Source organism: Opisthocomus hoazin, chromosome Z, assembly GCF_030867145.1.
Source record: "Opisthocomus hoazin isolate bOpiHoa1 chromosome Z, bOpiHoa1.hap1, whole genome shotgun sequence".
Lineage (NCBI taxonomy): Eukaryota > Metazoa > Chordata > Aves > Opisthocomiformes > Opisthocomidae > Opisthocomus > Opisthocomus hoazin.
Genome location: NC_134454.1, coordinates 9,712,465 through 9,738,043, shown reverse-complemented (window position 1 = coordinate 9,738,043; position 25,579 = coordinate 9,712,465). Strand labels below are relative to the sequence as shown.

The 25,579-nt window shown below is 40.9% G+C and overlaps 1 protein-coding gene and 1 long non-coding RNA gene across 2 annotated transcripts in view; one reads left to right on the top strand and one right to left on the bottom strand.

Moving 5' to 3' along the window:
* Nucleotides 1-66: 66 nt before the first annotated feature.
* On the top strand, nt 67-13,831 carry LOC142358892 (uncharacterized). Its single transcript, XR_012761931.1, has 4 exons — nt 67-216; nt 1,086-1,151; nt 2,935-3,038; nt 13,387-13,831. It is a non-coding gene; the product is annotated as an uncharacterized LOC142358892 (long non-coding RNA).
* Nucleotides 13,832-16,148: 2,317 nt separating this feature from the next.
* Nucleotides 16,149-25,579, bottom strand: part of FCHO2 (FCH and mu domain containing endocytic adaptor 2) — a 95,869-nt gene continuing 86,438 nt past the window's right edge. The window contains exons 23-26 of the mRNA XM_075447040.1: nt 24,383-24,582; nt 22,154-22,218; nt 18,669-18,833; nt 16,149-18,431 (exon numbers count right to left, since the gene is read on the bottom strand). Coding sequence (XP_075303155.1) covers nt 18,409-18,431; nt 18,669-18,833; nt 22,154-22,218; nt 24,383-24,582 — 453 coding nt within the window. The 3' untranslated portion in view covers nt 16,149-18,408. The remainder of the gene's footprint in view (nt 18,432-18,668; nt 18,834-22,153; nt 22,219-24,382; nt 24,583-25,579) is intronic.

Genomic DNA, 25,579 nt, shown 5'->3' with positions numbered 1-25,579 from the left:
GCCAGGAGGAGGAGGTGGTGCGGGGCGACGCCATGTTGGCCACCCCCGGGATGGCTGGGGCTGCCCGGCGCTGGGGGACAGGCCGAGGGGATGCTCCCTGCTGGCCGACGGCCGGCTCCGCGGCGGTGCGGGCGTGTTCGCCGCCGGGCCGGAGCGCGGTGGCAGCTGGCTGGGCAGGGCCGTTGCAGGAGCGCCGGTGGCTTGGAGGAGAAGCGGGTGAGCGGCCCTCTGAGGGACGCTGTGCTGCACCTCCCGCTTCAGGAGCCCTCCTTGCGGTCGCTTCAGCCTTCAGCCTTAGGCACTCGTGGGCAGCTGCTGGGCGTTAAAGACAGGCCAAGATGCTTTCTGTCTCGCTTGCTAGGTGCGGGCGGTGTGGAGGAGAAAGCTGGCCGTGGTGGGCGAGATGAGAGAGCCGTGAAGGGCCAGGAGCAGCGGTGCGAGAGGGCAAGGAGCCAGGGGAGGAAGGCGAGGGTGTGCCGGTGGTGAGCGGGTGTAGCGACGGCGGGACCTGAATGACGGCGGGGCTGAAGCTGCCCCGCTGGGTGGGCACGGCCTGGTAGCTGGTGAGGAGTCAGGGAAACAACCTGGGGTGACGGAGCACTGGCACAGGCTGCCCAGGGAGGTTGTGGAGTCTCCTTCTCTGGAGATATTCAAGACCCGCCTGGACAAGGTCCTGTGCAGCCTGCTGTAGGTGACCCTGCTTCGGCAGGAGGGTTGGACTGGATGACCCACAGAGGTCCCTTCTGACCCCGAACGTTGTGTGACTCTGTGTGGAGTGATGCGCAGGAAATACAGATGGCAGGACGAAAAGGGAGTGGTGTCAAGTCTTGCCTGGCAGGGAGATAGTTTGCCTGGACGATGAGACTGGGGGAAAATGGGATATGTAGGTTTTTTGGAGGGGATCTGGATGTGCATAGAGAACTAGGGAAAACTTGGACCTGAGTGAAGAACCAGAGAGTATGAAATGCATGTGGGGTGTAGGAAGGAGCTTGTGATGGGTTAGAACGTTTCAGGCTTTCCGGAGTTGTCGATTCCTGAGTGTTAGTGACCTTTTGCTGTCTCGACTGTTTTATGTCCCAACTCAGCTACCACGGGCTGGAAGGTGGGCTTCAGTTGTGAAACACTTGGATACTGCTGTGAAGAGTCTCATGGTAAGGAGAGACTGGGGAGTAATGATTCCTGTATTCTGTGAAGTATTGCAGTGAAAATAAAAAGCAAGGAGTTAAAAAAAGCCTGAAGAGAACAACAGAAGATGAGCAGTGTTTGTTATGAACACATGCTGAAGCTGAAGTCCAGCAAAGAGTGAAAGAGCATCAAAATGTATAATTGGAGTTTTATGATGTGTGACAACGGTGACAGAAGGAGATTTAATTATGCTTATATGGAAGTTTTCTAGTATCTGGTTCTGGTTCTGCTGTTCTTCCAGCATAGAGCTTTAACAATTAAAAGGACCCCATTTCTGTGGTGCTCATTTCTGTGTGAAGTATTTTGTCAGGCTACACTTTCTTCCGTTGTGTGACACCATTAAATCAGTGGACCACTGCTGTGGGTTTATCTTCTGTCTCTTTCCCTGTTAAGTAAATACGTTTTTCCTTTTATGTAAATACCTCTTGTACCAAACCTAACATGTCTTAAGAATTCCACTTTTTAAAAATAAGAAAAAAGGGTCAGTCTTGACAGAAGTTAACAAGCTTGTTGGCTAGCATCTACATGCAAATGATTTCACTCTGCAAAGCTTGTCATCATCTTTCTCCCTCCATCCACCACTTGGGTTTCTCGTACTGTTTGGCTTCAGGATTTGACACCAATGATGAAAGAAGGGATTTCAGGAATATCATTTTTCAGTTCATGAGTTTCTCACTCGGCCTGATGTGAATTTTCAGTGGATTAAGTGGACGTTGATTCCTGTCATATGACTGTAGTCATTAAATTGTAATCTAGAGACATATCTTGTGATTTAAGATAAGAATATTTTTGTAACTGTTTTTTTTTTTTTTAGCTTTTAGCGTAGTAACTGTTTAACTATGAGTAATGCATATTTTACTTCCAGACCCTAAGCAGTAATATGTGGCAAATATGGAGCTAAAGTGGTTTTTGCCATACAGGAAAGTACTGAGAGAGTTGTTTGTGTTAAGCATGGACATTCTTGTGTGACAGTGGTTTTTTTGGATGTTGATGCAAATGAAGAAAATAAAGTATTTTGGACTGGCATAGAAAGCAGTCCTAGAGCTACGGAAAGCTACCGTGCATTCGCACCTGGAGTATGGCAGGGAACCCAGAACTACCAAAAAGTCACCGCTTTTGAAATTATTTCTGGCTTGTGAAGCCACTGACAAGACTACTATTTGGGATGATGAGCAGATAAATATCGTTGTTGATAATTTACTGGTTGGGTATTAGTCAAGGCTGTTTTGATGGAAGCCATGACTTATAGCAATAATTTGATGAAGTATAAATGAAAATTACTGTCTTTGCCTTCCCTCTTTTTTTTTTTTTTATTTTTTCATTAGCAAACATGTAAGTGGCAAAGCAATTTATGTGGTTTGGGTTGTTTGCCTAGTGATGATGGTCTCTAGAAATTACAAGTGCAGTAAGTAAGAATAAATGCTGGTCACTTCTAGAATAAAATTCCACTGCACAGAAGAGATGTTACTCTGTTATAAGCAACACGAGACTGGTCAATAAAAGCACATCTATTAGAGTAATATTTCTCTTTTGAGATTAGACATGAGAAATACTGGATATGCTGAGACTCTGCTTCAGTTCAAAACACTAAAAATCATCTGCAGAACCTGCTCAGATGTTTGAAAACACGGTGAGAGAATCCAGACTGTCCTAGCCTGTCCTGACGAGAACGTAACAACTGGAGAAATACCTGGTATTTATAATGCACAGCACACTTGGGAGCTTTCTTTTTCTGTTTTTCTGAAACAGTACGAGATCCTCGAGTCAAGGCTGGTGCTGCTTGCTTTGTTCCAGTGAGAGATGACCTTTTATTGGTATGCTTCGAAGCAAGAGCTGCTGAAGAATGCATAGAGGTAATGCACGGTAAATTTTACTTCATAAATTGCAGCTTGGTTGCTGTGATGGTGTCGAGCAAATGAGATGATGGTGCAGAAGTCAGCAGTGACCCAGTTCTCCAGCTCCCATTGAGTTCTGTACAGCCAGTTCAAAGCAAGCACTCGGTGTGCATAGAAACTGCAAAGCTCAGTTGAATAGCAAGAACTGTGTGTTTTGGTTTATTTATGTTCTGGTAGACTCAAAAGAGCTATACTTAGAAATATGAGAATATAAAAATGTTTGTTTTATTAGAATTGTCAATTCATAGCCTCAGAAATGACAAAAGCATTGCTGCCAACATTCAGTAAGCTTTTGAACCAAACTTAATTAACCCTGAAATAGTTCTTTTTTTTTGAAGTTTGGCGGGTAGCTACAAAAGAACCACAGAAAAGGGTATCATGCTGGCTGTACTGGGAGGGAGGGTGAGCTAGGCATTGACACCCTCCCCCCGGCACAGCAGCTGACCGGGTCTGCGGCACCGCGCTTGTGCGGCGTACCCGAGTGACCCATGGAGATCCCTTCTTGGGATGAGCGGAGAAACGCCCGGCAACAAAACCAAGATGACGGCTCTCTTCAGGGCCTGGGCATGCCACGGGTGTTCATGACTTGGCTGGCGGTCGCTGCCTCTTATCCATAAATCTTCTTTCCCACCCTTCCCTCCCGTCCCTCTGAAGCGTGTGAATGCAACAGTCTTGTTCAGTATTTCTGTTAATAAATCATAGAACCATGGAATGCTTTGGGTGAGCAGGGACATCTTCAACTTGAGGAGGCTGCTCAGAGCCTTGTCCAACCTGACCTGGAATGTTCCCAGGGATGGGGCATCTACCACCTCTCTGGGCAACCTGGTCCTGTGTTCCACCACCCTCATTGTAGAAGATTTCTTTCTTACATCTAGTCTGAATCTACTTTTTTTTAGTTTAAGACTGTTACCCTTTGTCTTGTCGCAACAGGACTTACCAAAAAGTCTGTCCCATCTTTCTTATAACCCCCCTTTAAGTATTGAAAGGAAAGTGTTGAAAGGAAATTGAGGTATTTAGAGAGAAGTGATTAAAAATTAACAAAATTCAAAGAAGTTATGCATTAACCCTAGTAAAAATCAAATAGCTTTGTTTTGGCCAGGAGAGGCAGACTTGTATCTCACATCTGCATCTTAATTTGTTGGGTTCGCTTATCACGTTGCATTTGATACTTAAGAGAAGGGTGTGACAGATACCTTCAGCTGGTGGCGCGGGTAACCCCTAAGCAGCTGCACCGCACTGTGACGGCACCGGGATCAGGAAACGAAGGTCAGCCCTGCGCGTGCTCCTGCGTGTTGCACCCTCTTACGGCCAGGAGCTGAAGCCTGGAGAAGGGCAGCTTGGTTGTGCTGGGGAGCGAAGCAAAAAGGGATGTGAAGCTCTTCCATTTCTTCTCTTCCAGTGCACGCAGAGACCCAGTGTGGGCTTGAGGAAACCGTTCCCTGTGTAAGGTGCAGGTTTCTAAAGCAGCCTTAAAAGATCCGTAACGTTCTCTTCAAGAGTTAGTCATCAGTGCCCTTGTTTAAAAGGAACCCAAGGCCAGTAGGCTGGGTGTACACTGAATCAGGAGAAAATGCACAGTGGTCGTGTGTCATCGACTGGGTTCAATTAACTTTTAAATGTAAATCAGTTAGTGGCCCCAGTTCAGGAGAAAGGACTCCAAGGGTTGAGTGTTCATTTCTAGGCTGCGAGGTCAGATTGCTTACTTTCTGTGGCCTGGGAGCCTTGTATTTTGGCTTGCAAGAGTTCTGCATCCATGTGTTTTTGTCCTCCCATCCTATTATATTTTCCAGAGCTGTAGGTGCTGGGTTTGTGCTTGCCCAAATTACATCAGAGTCTGAGTAGAAGAGAAACCTTGAACTTCTCAGACTGAGGGCAAGTCCCGTCTAGGAGGTGATTTGCAGGTGATGATCCGTTTGGAAGTTATACAATGAGATCTGCCATTTTGAGGTTCGTGCTGCCAAAAGTGCTTGAGTGGAGCACTCAAAATCACATCTCTCTTCGTGAAAGGATCGACGTTTCTATGAGAGGAGATGGTGACACTGTGTCATCGGTGTGTGATACAAGAGCAGTGTGTGAGATCAGGGCTATACTTAGCCCTTTTGGATTGGCACGTGTTGAGTGGGAGATAGGATCTCTTCGAAGGTTATAGAGCAAAACCTTACCGGGTTGTGTGCCAAATGTTATTGGCTTGATAAGTATTTTGAGCAGGCCTTTAATTATCTTCCTTGGTTAGTATTAACCGAAATGACCTTCTGAGTACAGTTTTGGAAAATACTTCTTGTGTTCATGTGTTCAACTGGTGATGCGTAGCTGGTCATATTGTACTTTGTTTCTTCTGACAGTAGAGCATTGAAATTATCACTATCCTTTTGACTAGATAAATTTATCTCTGTAACATACACCTGTACAGCTTTTTGGCTGGAAAACCATTTGCAAAGGTAAAATTTTGCATCGTAGTATTAAAAGTGCAGGACTTACTGTTTGTAGTGTATTGGAGGCTTTCTGTGCATGTGACGTGTTTCCTAGCTAAGACTAAATCATCTGTCAGACCCAGAAAGTTAGAACATTTAATTTGATGTTGTGATACTGCAACTTGAGGAAGGACAGACTTCCCAGAGTGTGAAAATTTTTTCCTGGGAGAGGGGAATAACAAGTCTTAATGAATTGTAATTAGTTCAGTAGTCTTTTTTTTTTTTTTTTCCTTAATACTTGTAATGAAATCTCATTTCTTTCAAGATGGAAATTACCAGGCTATTAGATCATCAGCTTTTTCTACTTTTACCATAGTTGCGTGCACATTTTCCATCTAGATGCTCACTATTTCAGCATCCAATCAGTTCTTTCACTTTCTAAGCAACTTTTATGTTCTGAGCATCCTGGGTGATATTTAGCTCCGTTTTGATAGTTTCCCCCATACAGGAGAAAATCCTCTTTGAATTTGATTCCACTTCTTTCAAAGACTGGGGCTTGGGAGTGTTTGAAAAGGTAAATCTGGCTCGTGGTGAACTGTGGTTGGGCGAGGCAACGGGGCTGTTGTTGCTGTTGCAGCTGTGTCCCCCTGCCCCCTCCCCGTGGCTGGAGTGGGCACTGTTAGGGTACGTAGTGATCATAACGGCCAGGTAATTCAAAGAACAGATTTAGGTGCTCCAGACGTCTAGCACGTGAGTGGGACTTGAAGGAGATGCTGTCTTTTGACACATGAACTTTTTTTTTCTCCAGTTCTGTAAGAGGCTACTCCTTTTTTAATCTAATCCTGGGTATTCAGAGAGACTCTTTTAAGTAGAACATACAGAATATGTTGGAGGCATGTCAGTGCAGGTTATCATTACAGAGGTCTTGCTTCCAGCTCTTTGTACTTATGAAGTTCCTGAGAACACAGTCCTTTGGGTGGAATTGACTGCATCATGAACTAACCAAACAGTTAAGTAAGCGATGAATGTAGGTGGGTTGCTCTCAGACAACAGAAATTTCTTTTTTTCCAAGCCTGCTTTGTATTTAGAGGGGAGGACTTTTGTACTGAAATTCGTATTTCACTATGTTCCATTGAGCAAGATTAACTGATTTTTGTGGATAAATGAGCTATACAAAGTTCAGTTTGCCTGCTGGTACCACCAGGCCACCCGTCAAATGGAGGCTTCATTTTTCTGGGCACACTTTCATGTAGAGCATATCCCTGAGAAGGCATCATTAATGATGCCTTTAGTCAGAGATGTAGAGAGCTGAAGGAAAAGTAAGAATTCTGTAAGTAAAGTACTGTCTTCTGTCCTTTAGCAATGCAGTTTTGACATACTATGTCCTTCTCTTCAACCTTATTTCTTGGTTCATTTTGTCTAAAGGAAACACGCACATAGTTTCTGTTGTGTAGGTGACTGATCCAAACTTAGGACGATGCTTTCTACTACTGCTTATGTCAGCTTGCAAGTTCTCTTTTTGGGGTAACATTTAAAGGATACACATCTTCAGTTTCAAAATAAGGGTTAACTGCATTCTGATGGATCCGCAAGTTGAAAAAAAAACCTACAGGTATTATTTTTCTGGACCTCCAACAAAGAAGCTATAGACCTGGAAGGACAGTTTATTAGAATTGTGTTTAAGATGGTTCTGTGGAATTGTTGTTCAAACTTACAGCTTACAAAGCACCGCAATTTTCTAGTACAGCCTGTAAAGTGCAGGCCATGCAACATTTCTGTATCACCTTCTCCCTAAATTAGAGCATGTGCTAGAAGGTTACAGTGTCTTTGTTTTAGAATCAAGTAGCTAAAGAATCTAGCATAAGCCCTGTTAGTCATACCGAAGTTCCGTTCACCTTTCCTTTACAGTGCTGTTGCCATACAGGGAGTGCTGTTTTTCTGCCCGTGTTTGTACCAGCTGTGATGAAGTCTGTCCTTAGACTTTGATAGTATAAAGTAGACTCAAATCACTGGTGTCCTGCTCCACTCATTTTGCAAGTCCCATGGCTTTTTTTTTAATACTTTCCATCTTTGCTTTAAGTTAAATGAAATAATATTAAGACTATTGTTAATGTCTCTACCTCTGCCTTTTACATTTTAGTGCATCTTATTTAAAAATCAAAAAAACCCAGAAACAAGGAGTGTTAGCTTAATCATGGCTGGTACTTTCACATATGATTATAAATGCAGTAGGTGGTGTTTTTTTTTGTAGAGGGACCTTGCCTAAGCTTATTTTTTTGGTAATGTTTTGCTTGCTTTATTTAATTATTTTGCCGTTCTAGATGATGAGAATTATTTCTGTGTGATCCCTAGGTTTGCTCTCCTATATTGTGGAATTCATCATCACAGAAGAAGAGCAGGTTACTGATTCTTCTGAGTGCCATAAGTGCATGCTTGTGTGTGGATGTGTCCAGGCACTGGAGCTGAAAGCCTTTCTCTAACTAACGGTACCTATGGGATGCTACTGCCACACACCTTAGTCGCTTGTCCCCTAATGTGAAATGGCTGTGTGGCACCACAGGCTGTTGGATTCTCTCAAACTCGTATTTCTCTTACTTATTCAGGAAACTTGTAGCCAGAGGGAATTTCTGAAAGCCTTGAGATGGAGGGAAAGGGAGAAGATTGGGTTATGTGCCCCGAAGAATTTCTGAATATTGGTCGTATCTTTTTTCTGACATATGGTCTATAGGCTTTTTTATACCATGAGTGACTCCAAGCAGGGAGTCACTGGTAGGCCTTGGAGTATCTAGATAAAGATTCCAGAAATGTAAGAAAAAAATGACTAGGAAACTGCTCCACCAAGGTCTGTGTCTTCTCTGCATGGTATCTCACTATACTATGGTGTATAGTATCTAGAACAGCTTTGTGGATAGAGCTCTTGTTTAAGGGATAAGAATGTTTGACTCGGTCCCATAATATGTGCTTGAATCATATCAAACAACTTAATTGTCTTGAAGGGCCTGGTAGCATCTGACACAGACACTGAGAAAAGATGGGTGGAGATTGCAGGACGATCAATGGAGAAAGCAACAACAGAAATGTATTCTGTCCAAATAAAGAAATACAAGCGTATTAGTATGTAGGGTAGAGAGTGTTGTTTCTGTTGTGGATGAAGAAGATTTAGGACAGGGTGTAGGGAAGGGTAGTTTGCACTAGGTGAAGCTCAGAATTTACCTTTCAATAGGAACTTCAGGTCAGTCTGAAGTGAACCTTACCTCCGGAACTCTTTTGTACAGGTAGATCTGTCACACTGGCCTACATCTTTTCCAGTCATTCTGGCTGAAGTATAAGATGCCAGATGCCAAGTTTTACTGAGGTGGAAAAGAGTCAATGAAAACAAAGACTTTATCTCACTATTCCGTTGAGGTCAAGAGACTAAAATCAACCTTTCTCCAGGGAACTTGTTTCTTCATTAGAAAAAACAGAGGAAGATTCTGGGAATGGAACTTCAGTCAAGTAGGTGAGAATAAATAAAGGAAAAGAATAAGCTAAGAGTGATAGTTAAACAGGTGTTCACTGAACTAATGGAAGGTCCAGAAAGCCAATGTAGCCTGGAGGAGGTTGTATTGGTAAAAGGGGGAATGATGGGTTCCAAAGCAAGCACGCTTTTCTGGACCTTTTTGCTGTTAAACCCCACATTTTAACCTCTGAAGAGTTCATCAGTTTGGTAAGGCTTCAGGGTTTTGCTCCTGCTTTGAGCAGGGTGAATGGCTAGATGATCCCCAGAGTTCCCTTCTAGCCTTAGCTCTTCTGTGACCTCATGAAGATTTGCGGATTTGTTGTCCTGGATGTAGCCCTGCATGTCTTTTAAGAATAGTTCAGAAAAGTCCTTAGTCATCCCAGTGTGATAGGTTATTTTGTCCCTAATTATTTGATCCAAAAGTCTCTTCCTGCCATTTTGTGTGATGATGAAGTGGAGAAAACTGTTTATACATGAGATCTAGCTTCTTTTTTTTCTCCTCCAGTCTTTTGTCATTACAAAACTTCAGGTTTTTTAACATTAGGTAACTGGAAAAATATTAAATGTTATGAATTCTGCAGGAGTCCACCGGAAATGTACTTAAAGATGATTCCCCATTTAGTAATGTCTTAAGACTCATCTTTTAATCTGTCATGTTCTTGCATTACTCTAGTTATAAACCAAAATGTTGTGTACTGCTAACTCAGTTATCTTACATAAATCTCTTTTTCCTTTGACCTTATTACTGTTATGATCCAGATCTTCAGCCTCATGCTAAATTAGTTTAAGACCTCTATTCAGTACATCCATGACTGATACTAATTATCTTAATTGTATTTTAATTTTCTTAACAAGTTCTACATTACAGTTATTGGATTGTCACCTTTGCTTTTTTTTTTTTTTTTTGTAATGATGCAGTGCTAGCTTTCTTCTGATCTTCCAGTACTTACCAGCATTTTAAGACTCACTGAAATAAAAATTAATGGTCCGTAGTATGGCTTATTCAACTTCCTAAATTCTTGGATGTTGTTTATCTGATCTGCTAGTTTAAAAATATTTTGATTTAGTAGATGATGTATTAACATCCTTCTTTAGATATTGTTGGGTTGCAAAGTATTTTCACCACGTGACTACAAAATCTAGATATCCTTTACGAAATGTTGCAAAACATTTATCAAACAATTTTATTTCTCCGTTTTGTGTTCTTACTAATTCTGACATTTCTAGCACGTAAGGGTCCAGTAACACAGTGGAAGTTAAAGATTTTTGTTGTTGTTTTTCAGAACAAACTAATTTCTATCATCACCCTCAGTTAAACTATCTACATGGACTTTCCTACCCCCTGTGTTTATTTGCTTTTCTTGTCAATCTCTTACAGTTTATGACTTCAGGGTTTATAACAACTATTAAGAGAAGTCTTCCATTATGTCCTTGGAGCCAGCTACTTCTGGTTCCCCTCTCTGGCAGTGGTTTAGTGAACAGCGGAGTCGGGCTGCTGATGTGTTGCTGCCAAAAGGGGGAGATGTCATTCCCTACCCCTTCCCGGCTCGTAGGCTGGGAATTCCCGTGCCCAGCGTTTGCCAGGACCTGCCGCAAGCTGGTTCAGTTATCTTAACTTAGCATAAATAATGTCATCTTTTTTTTTTCTGGATTTGGTCTATGACTGGTTGGTGAGTTGACTCACAGCAAGGCATGATGCATGCCAGAGCTGATACAAGGTGTGGTGGGTGAAGACAGAGAGCATGGCCTATGTCTTCTGACAGTATTGAATTGTTCAACTGGCTCATCATGAAGCTGTAGCCTAAGCCAGTTTGGCTGGTTTTAATTAGCGTAGGCGTCTCAATCATGGGATTATTGCTTTATGAGCATCTAGAAAATCTATAAGTTGACCTTTAGAAGTACCACCTGCCCGTACTATTTGAACCTGATTATAAACAACAAATGCAATCAAGTAATGGTGACTTGGTTGTCACTAATGTTTGGTTCTGCAATCCAGCCAGGCAGCTTAAGGTGATGTATAGTTTATGATTCTTTGTCTGGCACCTGCATTAGAGAGCATTTCATTTGTGAGTATTTCTTTCCACAGCCTCTATGCTCCAACCTCCTGTTTTCAGCTCAGTTTAGGGCTCTCTGAGTTGCCCACAACCTGCTCACAGCCAGCAAGCGTGGGGACTTCTGCAGAGTTTAGGACCCTCCTAGAGGAAAGCAGCTGCTGTATGAAATTATCAGAGCACAGAGTTTCTTAACTCACGAAAGCGACAGGCCAAAGGGAATCTCCAAGGTTAGATATGGCCAACTGCAGGCTGCTGCAATGTTGCAGTATCTCTCTAAGTCAAGGCACGAGCAGACTGTTAAGTAGTTCCAGTATGGTCCTTACCAGCAGCCCTGTGTGTTTCCGATTAAAAAGTACATCACAGCAGGGAGGTGTCTTGAGTCTCGGTGCAATGTGCTTTGTTCTGGAAGGACGGCACCAGTTAGTTCACTACAGAAATACTCCCATACTATTTTTAACATATTCCTTGCCTTGACCCAACTGCTACAATTACCATAGTTGGATTACAGAGGTGACAGTGGAATGCGTACAAGATGCTGAGAATATTCTCTGTAGAGCCAGTGAATTCTGGGAAAACACTGAAAGATGGACCTGGCGTGATCTAACATTGATTTGAATCATGACTTGCAAACAGCTGGTTAGATCTGGTTATGTACCTATTGTAAACATACAATTCATGTGTGCCTTTAAATGACCGCAATAACAATAAAAAACACTTTTGCTGGGAGAGAGGTGAAGAAGGCTTTGCTGAACATTCATGGTGGAGATACAGAGGCAAGTACAGAACGTTTTTAAAAAGTCTAGAAGAAGACCCTTTAACTAAAGGAAAGTGCCCAGAAGAGACTTAACAAGAATTTTAATGCAGTTGGATAACCCGTCTTTGGACTGGATGGATGGGTGATGGCAGATATCGTTGCTCACTACAAACACTAAACAAGCTCTTAAAAATATTCTACTGTTTTCTTAATTCTGGAAAAAACAACATAGACGAGATCATGGGGGGTTCAAAAATAGTAGCAGGAGATTCCGAATGTTACCAGTTAACCTAGAAATCTGTCTTGTGTTCAGACTGTGTTGTGTACGGCACAGTATGCTGTGAATACTTTACAGCTTCTGTGAAGAGGACATAGCAGGCTACTGGTGCTGCTGGGCATAGGAGCAAGGTCTTAAGATTTGCTCCAGATGCTAAAAGAAAATGTCCTGTAGACTGTTGTGAGTAGTTGCAATAGTGAACGTATCTTCTGGACACTACTCCTCCTGCCATGTGTTGGCACAAACACACACTTATCCTCACTGATGACCTGAATAGGAAGTATAGCTGAGTCTATGTTCCCCTGGGCTGGGAATTACTCTTTAAGGGTAAAACTCAACACGATTTTTGCCTATAAACTGGGGTCAAGGTAACAGTTTCCACTCAAAGAAAGATGCAACATTTTTTGAAAGCTTCTTTTCAACTTGTGAAAACTTGGGTTTTTCCTAACCATCAGTAGCATGAAAAGCAGGAGGCTGCACTGCTGCTGCCTACACAGGGGATGAAAGGCTTCCTGAAACCCAGCCTATGGTTTTACTCTTTTTGACCAAAACCAGGTTATTGTAGGACTCTTTTAAACTGGATGATTGCTTGGAAGAAAGGCTAGAAGATGCTATTTGCCCAGACCCTCTGAATTCCAGCGTGTTTTTGTAGTGCCTCTTGGGGATCAGCTGGGAAAAGTGCTACCAACTTGAGACACTTGGAAAGGTCACAGCCCAGGGAAATGGGGGCACAGGTTCCCCACTTCTCCCTCTAGGAAACCTGTTGTTGCCTGGAAGCAAAGGCGGATGCTTAGGTGAACTGTGCTGCCCACGCTCAGTCAGCACTGAGTGTAGGAACACCAAGTTCTAGCTCACAGCTACGTTGACAGGGCAGGACTTCTTGCAAGGGAAGACATCCTGTATGCTTTCCCATGGTACTAAAGGTACAACTTCAGTTTTGAGACGCTGGAGGGTCTCCTCAAATACCTTGTGAAACACCAAGAGAATAACTGTAATGGCCCATCACCTTGACTTTTTTTTTTTTTTAAATTTTCAACTCCTTCATGGGAAAGTTGTGTCAGATGCATATTCTTCTGTTTAATCGAGAGGAAACACTGGAGCCTACATTTGTTTTTGCGTGTTACTTCCTTATTCTGTCTCCTGTGAGTGTAATGTTTGCTTTATATTACCTAGAGAAGTTATAGCAGAGTAACAGTGTGTTTGTCTGAGGCTATTTCTTGTCCTAGATGTACAAGTTGCACTTCTTAAATTGAGCAGTCTTCTGCATTTTAGACCTTAAATAAAACTAAATTTATTCTGTCTTCTCACTAGAAGCGGACATCCGGCTGACTGTTCGTTATCAAGTGACTCAGAACATGGAGAAGGGCTGTAGCAGCATTTGGCCTGGAGAGATGTCAGCTGCAGAGAAGGCAGATCCCAGACTGCAACAGCTCTCCTGTGCTCATGTACTCAAGTACTTAGTGTGTGTTGTCAATATCTAGGAGCTGCTCAGGAGCAAGAAGGGACTCATACACGGAGGCTGAGGGATTCTGACACGTGGAGGAGAAACCTGCGTTCAAGAATGAGGTCAGGTGCTGAAAGTTGTCTCTGTTCAGACTTTAGTTCTGTGTCAAAATCCACAGTCCTGTCAGGCTCCAGAGAAACAGAATGCAACACAAGGAGAAGGTAAATAACAGTTTTTGAACTTGAGTTGTTGTGGTTTGTCTTGTTTTTTATTTGTTCCTTCCCCAAGCTGTATTGGTGCATCTTGCATGGATGCAATGTCCTTTCAGTACCAGCACTGGGAGAGCTTTAATATTTCTGTATCAGTGATGACTATTCATATAACCCACCAATGACAATAGTGGGAAGAGGAAGGGAAGGCTGTGGGTGTTATATAAGGAGTTTATCTAATTACAAGCAGGAGGGGTCATCAGGAGTGGAGAAACAGCAATGGTAAAAATGGTCTGCTTCTTTTAACCACAGTGAAGAAAGAACTGAGTCACTGCTGAGCACGTTACCACTGCTAAGTTTCTGGGGCAGAAAACATGACTTAGGAGATGAGAACGTCAAGAAGGCAGACTGGGTGATGCTAAGAGAAAAAGCTGGCATGATTTTTAAAAAAAATAAACAGCTCAGTTTTAACAACAACAAAAAAAGCTAAGTTACAGAACAAGGCTTTTTAAAAGAAATACAGCTGGGACAATGGCAAAAAAAAAGCATCATACTTTAGATTACAATAATCAACATAGCCATCCCAGATTTCGAAAAAAGAAAGTATGGATTCCAAAGGAAATGAAAGCAGCTACAGAAAATGCAGAACTTGAGTATTAAATGTTTAATATGTAATCCAGAAGAGGCCTCTTACGTTTTTAAGATTATTTTATTCTTTAAAGACTGTATGCTTTCTATTGGTTATTGAATGAACTAGGAGAGAACTTAAAAATCAACATGTCAGTGAACATGGAGGCCAAAGTGAGTTGAGAAGGAATACTCAGTAGTTTAATAATATGCAGAGTTGAAGATAAACATTAAGCTTTCAATTAAGAGGCCTGGTAATCAGTCCAATCAAGGGCACCACACAGTAAATATGTTATTTGCTGCTTTAGTACCTTGACCTGTTTTTAGCTTACTCTATCCTTGGAGGAATTCCTGATTTTTTTCTTGCATGCTCTGAAGTAAAATTGCCCTTTCATGACAACTGAAATGGAAACCAATTATCTAGCAATTCCAAGAAAACAAAAGGTACACAGATATTAAGATGCCTATCTTAAGCTTCTCAAACACACAAGACTTGAAATGTAATCCTTTCTGGCATGATGCAAGACCTTTCTTTCCAGTTAAGACAGCAAAACCCACCACACTTGTACCTCCCACACTGTTCCAGTCGATAATCAATTACCTTAGCTCCTTCAAATACCCTGCATAAATATGATTTGGCAGTGGTAGAGGTAGTCAGCTATCCCTGAAAAACTGCCTGATCATGTACTTAGATAATCTGAAACCTGCTTGAGCGGTATAAATCCAGTTTATAGCAGCTGTGAGTGGTACGTGGGCATTGGCTTAGAATAACAGAAGTCAAATGTTAACAGAAGTGCCAGACCAGTGGTCTCTGACACTTTCTGTTCAATGAGTACTAGAAGAACTGAGCAGCCTTGTACCCTTTTACATCTCTAACCAACAACTGAGGATGCTGGGGGAGCAGAAGGGAAATGGCTTGTGAGCTCTCCGTGCCACAGCCTGTCCTTCGGGCACGGCTGAAGGCAGACAGCTGGGCCAGAGGGACCCTGCGGTCTGACCATCTGGCACTCACGTTCTTCATTCCCGCCTTCCCGCAGAAGATAAGAATCAAACCCTTGGACTACTGCTTTCCAGCATGACAAGAATGGTACTTATTGCAATGATACCCAGCCAGCTGAGAAAGTAAATTTAGTAAGTCATTGCTTGCTAAACTTATGCAGGCTGTGGGATTAGTTGGAAAGAAACAGATTCAAACACGTTTGTTCTGTTTCAGCTTTTGTTTCTGTGCTTGCAGCTTAGAAGGACCATTCTCAGACTGCTGAAGTAGTACTTAAATCGTCCATGCTTTTGGATTGGTGGAACATAAGAAATCAGAAAGAATTACTTTAATCTTGCCACTGATTTTTGTCCTGTGCACTCAACAGAATATAGGCTCATTAAGGAAGTTAGGGAATGGACAGCATTTGACACCACTATTTACAGAGCAGCTTATGTCTACGAAGTTGAGTTTTTTCTGATAAACATATCCGCAGTTTTGCCTAATCTAAGTTATTAGTTAAGCATATCAATTTAGTAAAGGCATAAGCCATTGCAGACATCTCAGGCATTCCAGTTTAGTAGAGATGCAGCTCTGTGCAGAAGTTATCGTTCCACCTGCCTTCTCTGTGTTGTTTTTTAAATACATAAAAAGAGTTCATATATTATCTTTACGCCTTACCACTTAAAAATCAATTAACACTTTAAAAATGATCAATACAGGCATAGTTCTATTGTCTTATTGCTTAGAAGCTCTGTGGGACTAACTGCAAAAGTACAGGCAATATAGATCAGCATTTAAGTTATATATTACATGTTTATTATGGGTGCAAATTTTTTAAAAATTTACATTTTATGAAAAATCAGAAGTATTTACAATTTTTGTAAAGATAAACTTGTATGCTCTAATTTACAGTCTGACGTAGTAACAATTCATAAAAATTCAGATCCTTTAGAGTTGTGTTTACAAATTCATTTTCTTAAGAGGCACCTACGACAGATATTGCTGTATACACAAGCAAGAACCAGCTTGCTACATATGTTTTCTTTTTTTTATCAGATACATACATGTACTTTTTACACTGTTTTTGAATTTCTTTACAAAAAGTCTATATAAACTGGTATGGCTTCAAAATTGTAACCTGCACCCAATGCAAATGTATGTATAATCACCTGAATGAAGGCTAGTTTAAAAGTGCTGAAACTTAGCTACTTCATTTAACGTACAAATGAAAGTAATACTTGATTAAAAATAGCAATACAGTTTTGGGTTTTCGCTAATAAAATATTGTCACGTTAAACTCAGTTTGATTGCGAAGCAGATTACAATTAAGATTCCAGTAAAAAGACTGTACCATTTTATGAGTTAGAAGTTTACCATTCAATAAGATTAGCAAATTAAGAGCCAAATGTACTCTTCTAATCAAATCTACAGTACAGTATGTGCTGAATGCTAACAACGGAACTCTCATCTGCAAAAGTGTGTAGTATACATTAGAGTTTATGTAGCCTCTGCAAAGTTTAATTTCTTGTAAAGCTTCAGCAGTCCAATTCATTACTGGTTTTGCATGAATTAATTCAAGCATGTTTTATTTTTTTAATAGAGAATTTGAAATAGATACTGGTATTCAAAATGGTCATATGCAATTCCCATGTGCAGATTACTGAATTATTTTTCCCCAATACTTTTGATTTCTGCATTGAAAAAATACTTGAACATACAAATTCATAGAAGATTTTCTAAATCAGTGACTTGCTTTAAAAAAATCTTACTAATGTGTCACTTTCCTGTGCTTAGGGTGTGGCAAGCAGATTAGATGACAATACAAATATTAAAATTGGTGGTTACAGAAAAAATTTAATAGAAATGGTAATACTTGTCATCCTGCTACCATAAAATACCCTTCTAAAATGCTATTCCTCCCAAAATACTATGTTTACATATACATCATACAACCTCAAAAGCACTCAGTCTGAAGACTTGCAGTCAAAGGGAAATGCTGTTTGCTTTTAAAAATGTTTGCTTTTACCATCTTCGGTGATTTTTCAGGATTCTCGTCTTTGGTGACATTAAATTTACTATCTCAAAGTTTCAAAGTCCTGCATGATGCATCTCCCTCTACCACAGCTGCATTTATTGCAATTACCCCGTGAGGAAGTAATCCAGTATTTCAAGCCTCTTTTAAAACAATCTCCAGTTTTTACAAATCTGCCTTCTAAATAAATCCCAGTCAAAGGAATTTTTATAAAGTTGTGTGTATTATACAAACACCATGCTTTCTTGATGAAGAGCCAAACTTTGAAAAAGGAAGTGAGGCACATGAGTAACAAATTCGATAGGCACAGGCACAAATGTTTTTTTAAAGGCACAAATGTTATGCAATTCATATAAAAATAAATTAAATCTACAGCATTAACTCAAACAATCACAACGCCCATAAAGTTTGCTAACTGCAGAAGTAAACCTCTGCTGTCTTTTGCAATTTTGTAACACATTGCACTTAGGAAAAAAACCCTATATAAACCAAGTTACATGTTAATAGTATATGATACATGTCCATCAAGTTGCATTTCTTTTATACATCTCTAACTCAGCTGGTTTTGTGGTATGAGTGGATAGAAGAACTATGTGAGACTTTGCCTCTGCTTTCTCTAAAAACGCCAATTAAAGAATCTGAAAAATGAATATTACTTATGGAAAGCTCAAATATTTCTTACTTGCTCTCCTACATTTTTAGGTTTAATGTTTACAGTATAACATACAATTTCATACTTTCATTACAACTATGGATTACTATTTTGACTTCATCTATATAAATTTACTAAAATTTCAACAAATTATCCCAAATATTGCAGTTGATCATTTACAGACAGTGTTGAAGTTAACTTCAGTGCTATTATAAAGTAACAAAAAGTTTGCAAAATGACTTTTAAAAGTGCATTTTCTGTTCTGTAGTTCAGCTTCAAAGTAGGTTGACATTGTGAAAAAATTAATGCGTGTTAAAATAGTGTTTGAAAAGTAGAGATGGCAGAGTGAGCCCCTTGCACTCCTTTGATCCAATGACTTTCACAGGTACATCAGCAGTCTGCCATATACCGTCCTGAAAAATAAAGGTAGGTTTTTTGCAGTCACCAGATAAACCAGATTTTGTCAGTATTTTCCTGGGAGCAGTGTGAGTAACTATGGGAAAGCAAAAAACCCCTGAAACAGTTTTCAGCCATGTTTTAATGAAAAGTAACTATTTATGCATCACTTATTTAACAGTTTAATATTTTATAATTTAACACTACAGAATATATAATATTAATTTGAATATATAAGCATGTCAGTGTCTTACCAGTGGCAAATCTCTTCTTAAGGAGGGAAAGTCGATAGCCAGTGCCTACAAGCTCTACATCTACTCCTGAAAGGGTGCTTCCTTCACTAACGAATTGCACTGCAAGTGTTGCTGGTTTACTGGGTCCTTCTGAAAGTTCAAATTTTGCCCTGAGGGATCCAGAACCTATAAGAACAAAACTGAAAAGCTGGTTGTTTTGTAAGAACAAGACGATCTCCCAAAATTTTTAGTAGTAACAAGTTAAACTAACATGGTGACCTTTGAGGTCTATTTCTAGCATCAGTCCTACATAAATGTTCAAAAGAGAATCATAGAATCATTATAGTTGAACACCTTCAAGATCATCAAGACCAACCATCCACCCAACACCACCATTCCTGCTAAACCATATCCCGAAGTGCCACATTTACACATTTTTTGACACCTCCAGGGATGGGGACTCCACCACTTACCTGGGCAGCTTATTCCAATGTCTGACCACTCTTTCAGTAAAGAAATTTTTCCTAATATCCAATCTGAATCTCCCCATATGCAACTTGAGGCCATTGCCTCTTGTCCTATCACTAGTTACCTGGGAGAAGAGACCAACACCCACCTTACTACGACCTCCTTTCAGGTGGCTATAGAGAGCAATAAGATCTCCCCTCAGCCTCCTCTTCTCCAGACTAAACAGCCCCAGCTCCCTCAGCCGCTCCTTGTGAGACTTGTTCTCCAGACCCCTCACCAGCCTCGTTGCCCTTCTCTGGACACGCTCCAGCACCTCAATGTCCTTCTTGTAGTGAGGGGCCCAAAACTGAACACAGCACTCAAGGTGCAGCCTCACCAGTGCCAAGCACAGTGGCACGATCCCCTCCCTACTGCTGCTGGCCACACCATTCCTGATCCAAGCCAGGATGCCGTTGGCCTTCTTGGCCACTTGGGCACACTGCTGGCTCGTGTTCAGTCGGCTGTCAACCAGCACCCCCAGGTCCTTTTCCTCAGGCAGCTTTCCAGCCACTCCTCCCCAAGCCTGCAGCATTGCGTGGGGTGGTTGTGACCCAAGTGCAGGACCCAGCCCTTGGCCTTGTTGAAACTCATCCACTTGGCCTTGGCCCAGTGATCCAGTCTGTCCAGATCCCTCAGCATCATATCTGATCTGATCCTCATCTGCCCAAGAGATGAGAACACAAGTCTGTTTCTTCCAACACTCTATTTAAGAGAATGACTAGTGATGATTTAAAAAGAAATGATACACATTTCTGCAAGGTTCTGCAAGATTATACAGAATGTGTATATCAGACAGCCTAGTGATCTCTTACTACTTGAAATATCTGACTGGTCCCTATAATCATCATTTATTATACAGACCATGCTTGGTGGTCTGTAGGTATTTAATACCACCTATCTCATATGTAGCACTTTTCATTAGCAGATTTGAAAATACATCAGAGTATTTAAATGTTGTCACAGTCTGTCCAGATGAATGTACATGAACAAATTGGAAGAAATGCAGCTATACAGTAATGTATTCAGAGGAAAGAAATTCTTAGTTTTCTAATAAAGACAGGTCTGATTAAATACTTTTCCCCACAAATTTCAGTTGAATCTACAGAGACAGTGGTGAAGTGTCCTCAGTTCAATGCTACTATAAAGGAGTAATAGTTCACAATCACTTTAAGTACATTTCTGCAGCCAATGCAAGGTGTTTAACCCTCCCCCCCCCACATTGTTACTACTCTCTTTTTCTAGTTCTTAAACAAGTCTTTTCTCGTTCTTGCAAAATATGCTGGGAAAAATGAGATTTAAAGAATTAATAATTGAAAAATGAAAGTCAAGTGTTTTTACTTCTTTAAAACACCTTGATATTCCTAGTCAATAGGAACTGCTAAATGATGAGGAAAGCTAGTAACTGAAATATTACTGGGGTAAAAGCAGGAGTTAATGAATTAAATTGTTTTATGCAATGGCTTCTTCTTCATAAACTGGCTAAAGGTCCATTTCATTTCTTCAGTAAGTCTGTCATAGTTTGGGCAAATTGGAACTTCTTTCTACTGTAAGCATGGAAACTTCTATATTCAAGCGCTTTGAAAGTTTGTCTGTGTTTTATCTCTGTCTGCAATTGACAGCTCATGTAATGTGTTGGACCATAAAAAAAACTCAAAACATTTTATCACCCTGTAGACCAGAATAAAGATGACTTCAAGACATTTGTCCTAATATTAACAGTGTTTGTGCAACTTCTCCCATTGTTTCTGTAAGACCAGCACAGTATTACTTCCTCTTAAACACTGGATTGTGAGTACTATGTGTTTATACGCAAGGTAAAGGGGGAGGAGAGATGGTGGGAAGAGAAGGGAATATAGCAGAAGCAGTGGAATATGTACAAGTCTACTGAACACACACAGCATGCAATCTGCATCACTGGCAGCCCATTTCATGCTGCTTTGCAGGTGTACAGTGGCTCTTCAACTGGCCACATTTGTGTTTTAGTATGGTTTGTTCTTTTAAAGGAAACTCCACAGTCTGGAAAGGGGAGGGGAAAAAAAAAAAAAAGAGAGGGCTATCCCTGTGTAATCATGATGCAAGCCAGATGGCAAAGAACCATCAGGTCAGTGAAGGACAAAGTACACCAGACCACAGCAACAACCTCTGTCAGATAAAATTCTCTCTGATTTTGTGTGAACGATGACCTTTGCAGGAATAAAGAGGTCTTCCCTTTCCAGGCTTGCAGTTTCTGTATGAAACCAGTCATAGTTACAAGCAACTTTGTGCTTTCGTGACGCACTTCACCAAATTCTTAACAGGGCTAAAGGCCTTGCCTTTATACCACAAGTTCATTTCTCCGCAGAGGCTTTGAGGATGAAAAACACTGCACCTGCAGAGGCTGCAAGGACTGTGCATCAGCTGGACCTCAGGGAAAGGCGGCTGGGCAGAGGACAACTATTGGTACCTTACAAAATGCTATATAAATCACCAGTCTGAGCAGATGTGCATAGATTCATTTTGTTCCTGGAGTCACGTATGGTCAAAACAAAGACCCTTAAAGTGTTGGTCAAGCGTCATCTATTATTGAGTCTACCTCAGCACCGGACTTCTGGATTTTTTTCTTTTCTTCCCCCCAGTTCTTCCACTTACCTCCTTCTACTTTATTTCAGTTGTCAGTGTGTGGAAAGACACAGATATTGAACATACTTTCCTTTGAGTCAATGCTCATTTCCAAATAGCATTGATGTAATAATTTCCTACCCAGTTTAAACTATTTTAGAGCTACTAACAGCTTTTAGGGGGCTTCACTATTTTTCCTTTTATAACTAGTTAATAAATGCATATTTTAACATCTTAATGGAATCTCTCAGGAGGAAATTAACTGAGAAGGTGAACTGGTAAACAGGATACACCAGGAGAAGCTGTGTAAACAAGCATGAGAGTGTAGAGGCTAAAATGATTACCTTTTTACTGTTTTAATTTTTCTGTACAAGAAAACAAAACAAAAGAGTTCAACTTGCCTCCATTCTCAGACTTTTCTGAAATGCTAGATATTTTCCAATATGCTTTCATCTGGTCTGCATTCCTGTAAGAGAATGGTAGGTTAGGTATAAGCACCAGTTTTAGCATATTGTTTCCCTAGATTTACACTCGTATCTTACAGACATCTCTAAACGGAGGTTTACAAAAATACTTGATCATTTTAAGGTAAGTATGTGGAAAACCGTACAAAGAAAACAGGCAAAGAGAAAGGTGTGTCTGCATTGCCCCAGAGCAGCAGAGCTCAGAATTACACACCACCTTTTTACACAGTTAACACTGTCCTATGCCCCGGCTATGGCTCCACAACTCAGAACCCTCTGTAGTCTCAAAGAGCAAGGACAGGCCAAACGACGGTATGAGGGGGAGCAATGTTGATTGCTCTCCCCTGCGTGAGACTCCTGGCAGCATGAATTCTATTCCATTTCCATTCTAGTAAAACTAGTTGGCGTAACACAGGGTTTCAGCCAACTTCTGATGCCGTCAAGGGGCAGAAAAGGGCACCAAGCACCAGAGTCTCTAAGCGGACAGGGCATTTTAGCTCCTGGAGCACTTTGCAGCAGTTCTATCAAAGGAAAGTCAACAACTTAAAGCTGCCAGCAGCATGAAGTGCTGATATGTTTGAAATTGCTTTTGGCACTAGTATAGCAGGAGTGAAATGCTCACACAAGTAGCAGAGATGGTAGTGGTTACTTGCAGGAGGTCAAGTTATAAAACATTTATTTTTTAAAAAACAAAACCCCACCACCCAATCCACTAGACCAAACAGGCAGCACCACACCAATACTACAGCTGCCTGGGACATGACTGTAATGATTTTTTTTTTTTTGTCAGCTTTCCAGACTCAATATTCTGGCCTTTGGTGGTTGCCTAGATGAAAAAGAGACAATCTGGACTCAAGTCCCTTAATCTGATGAACCTGTAATGAAACTGTCACTGAGATTTGAGTCTTCCCAGCTAACACTAGGTGTTCTGGACGGGCATTCCTGCTCTCGCTCAGTCTTCATTACAGAGGGTTTTGTGGAAGAAGCCTGGGCAAGGAGACTGGCTTCACCAGACATCCTAGTGATGTTGTTCAGGCAGGATGCTGAACCTGCCCTTGCTCAGAATAAGCTTAAGGTGATTTGGTTAAAAGTATTGCTCTCTTGAAATACCAAGTCAAGAAAGATTCAGTCTCGCTAAGATTTTTTCCACTTAAAATGATATCGTATTACTACTTTATCCAATTAACACATTTAAATGTGTTGCCTCCAGAAACATCAGAACCTATCTGATAAATGCATCAGGTTTATTTTCCTTCTGAACCTCACTCTATAAGGTAAACTCCTCTAGAAGTAACAATGTTAACAAAACCTGACTTCCTTCAACTGGGTATTCTTTGCCATCTCCACGTTAAAAAGACCCTCTTGGAAATAAACAGTCAAGGAATTACATCACAGCTGGGCAAGTACCTACGTGCTGCCAAGCCTCAGGCTCGGTGGTTGAATTCTGCTCAGCTTTTGCTCCAAGGATATACTGCTCTGCCTAGTCCCATTACCTTCTGCTTGTCTTCACAGACTTGTAGAAACATAATTACCTGAGATCTGTGTTTCGCTTTCAAGTGCTACTGTAAATACAGGCTTAGAAGGCTGTGGCAGGTAGCTGCTAGTCAGAAATAATCTGCATGATGCTTGAATTGAAAGACAATGCTACCTGGCTTATGAAGAGCTCCTCGGTTACTGAGGTTTGTTTTAAAATCATTTAAATTAGAAGCTAATTTTTAAGCTAGAACAATCAAGAAATCTTTTTAAGAACTGCGTTTCTTCTACTGTCTCTATATAATCCATATATATGGATGTATATACACACACACAAAAAAAGTGTTTTTTAACCATTAAGAGATTTTGATTTCAAAATACTGTATTAAAGATGTCTATCCTGTCTGTTGGCCAAAAGAAAGCAAACATTGGAAATTTCATAAAGGCTTGTAATATTACACAGGTGGAATGGGTGCATAATGAGATAATTCTCATTTTAGTTTATATGAATTGGCTGCACGTGATCTGTTTTGGACGAGAACATGTCCTAAACATCTGATACTATGCATTATATCAAGACAAAAAAAAAAAAAATCAGCTACTTCTTCCACTGAAATTTTTCAGGCTGTCTATGACACTAATGAATACACTGAAATGAATCTGAAATAATAAAAAGAAAAGTATTAATATTACCATTTTGCAGGTGGAAGTGATTGCATGTTTGTTACTCCTCCATCAACTGGTACCACAACCTGGACATTAGACAGCATACTAGGCATATTCATAGACTCTGGATTGTATTTATAATCCACTCTCACATCAGTAGTGCTAGCATTACATTTCCAGTAAGTTGCAAGATTCAAGGGAGTGGACTGGATGCCATTGGAAGATACCTGTAAAAGAATAAACCATTGAAAGCAGCTTAATTAAAATATTCCCCTTTTGGGCAGAATTAGGGAATGATGGTAATGAATATAACTCCAAATCCTGACAAAAGATCAAGAGAACAATTGACTTCTGAGTCCTTAATCGCAGAATTCTGAAGACTGTTGCAGCCTAAAGTAATTCCTGTTCTTTTGATTTTAAATTAAAATAATTAAAGAAGAGGTTTAAACTCCCTCTGGCCCATGAGGTTCCTTCCTGTTCTTGCTTTTGTAAGTCAAAATAGTTTTGTTTTAGTCTTGTGTTCTGCCTGACACAAGAAACATGCTTGTGGCAAAATGACTTCATCCTCAGCAGCCGTGTGCCATACCAATTCAGCTGCCCAAGCAGCCAGCAGCAGAGAGCAATACTGTCACCAGTTCCTTCCTAGCCCAAGCATTATTTTCCTGCTGCAGGAGGGCTGTATACTGCTGCTGTAGCTGAGCTTGTGCTACTGCCCTGCTACACGTCTACCACCTTCCTAGTCCACTTCTACGTCCTGGTGCCCTCTTTCATCTTTGACTGGTGGCCCAGAACCTTTTCTATCTGCCCGGGCTTCTGCATGCCAATGCCTCATTTCTCCCTGACAGTAAAGACCTTAAATAGATATCGTTCTTCCACAGTACCCATTTCTGCAATCCAAAGAAATGTTTTGTTCCTTCCGTCTTTCTGAGAAATTTTATGCGCCTAACATGCTTTTCATAGATTCAGTATGCCAAAATTTTAAACTATATTGGGGTGATGTGGAAAATACAATGGTATTAATAGCTGTACTGACAGGTTATTTTGGTTTTTGATGTAGACTGTTGTCTCAGATGTTCAAACATTTCAGTGCAGGCCTAGGAACTCCCTATTCTCCCTCTGAGGTGAGTCTGTCTGTCTTGACTTTTCATGAAGACTTTTTATTGACGCCGGAGCACCTTCTCAGTCACAGAATAGCTGAGGTTGGAAGATGCCTCTGGAGGCCAT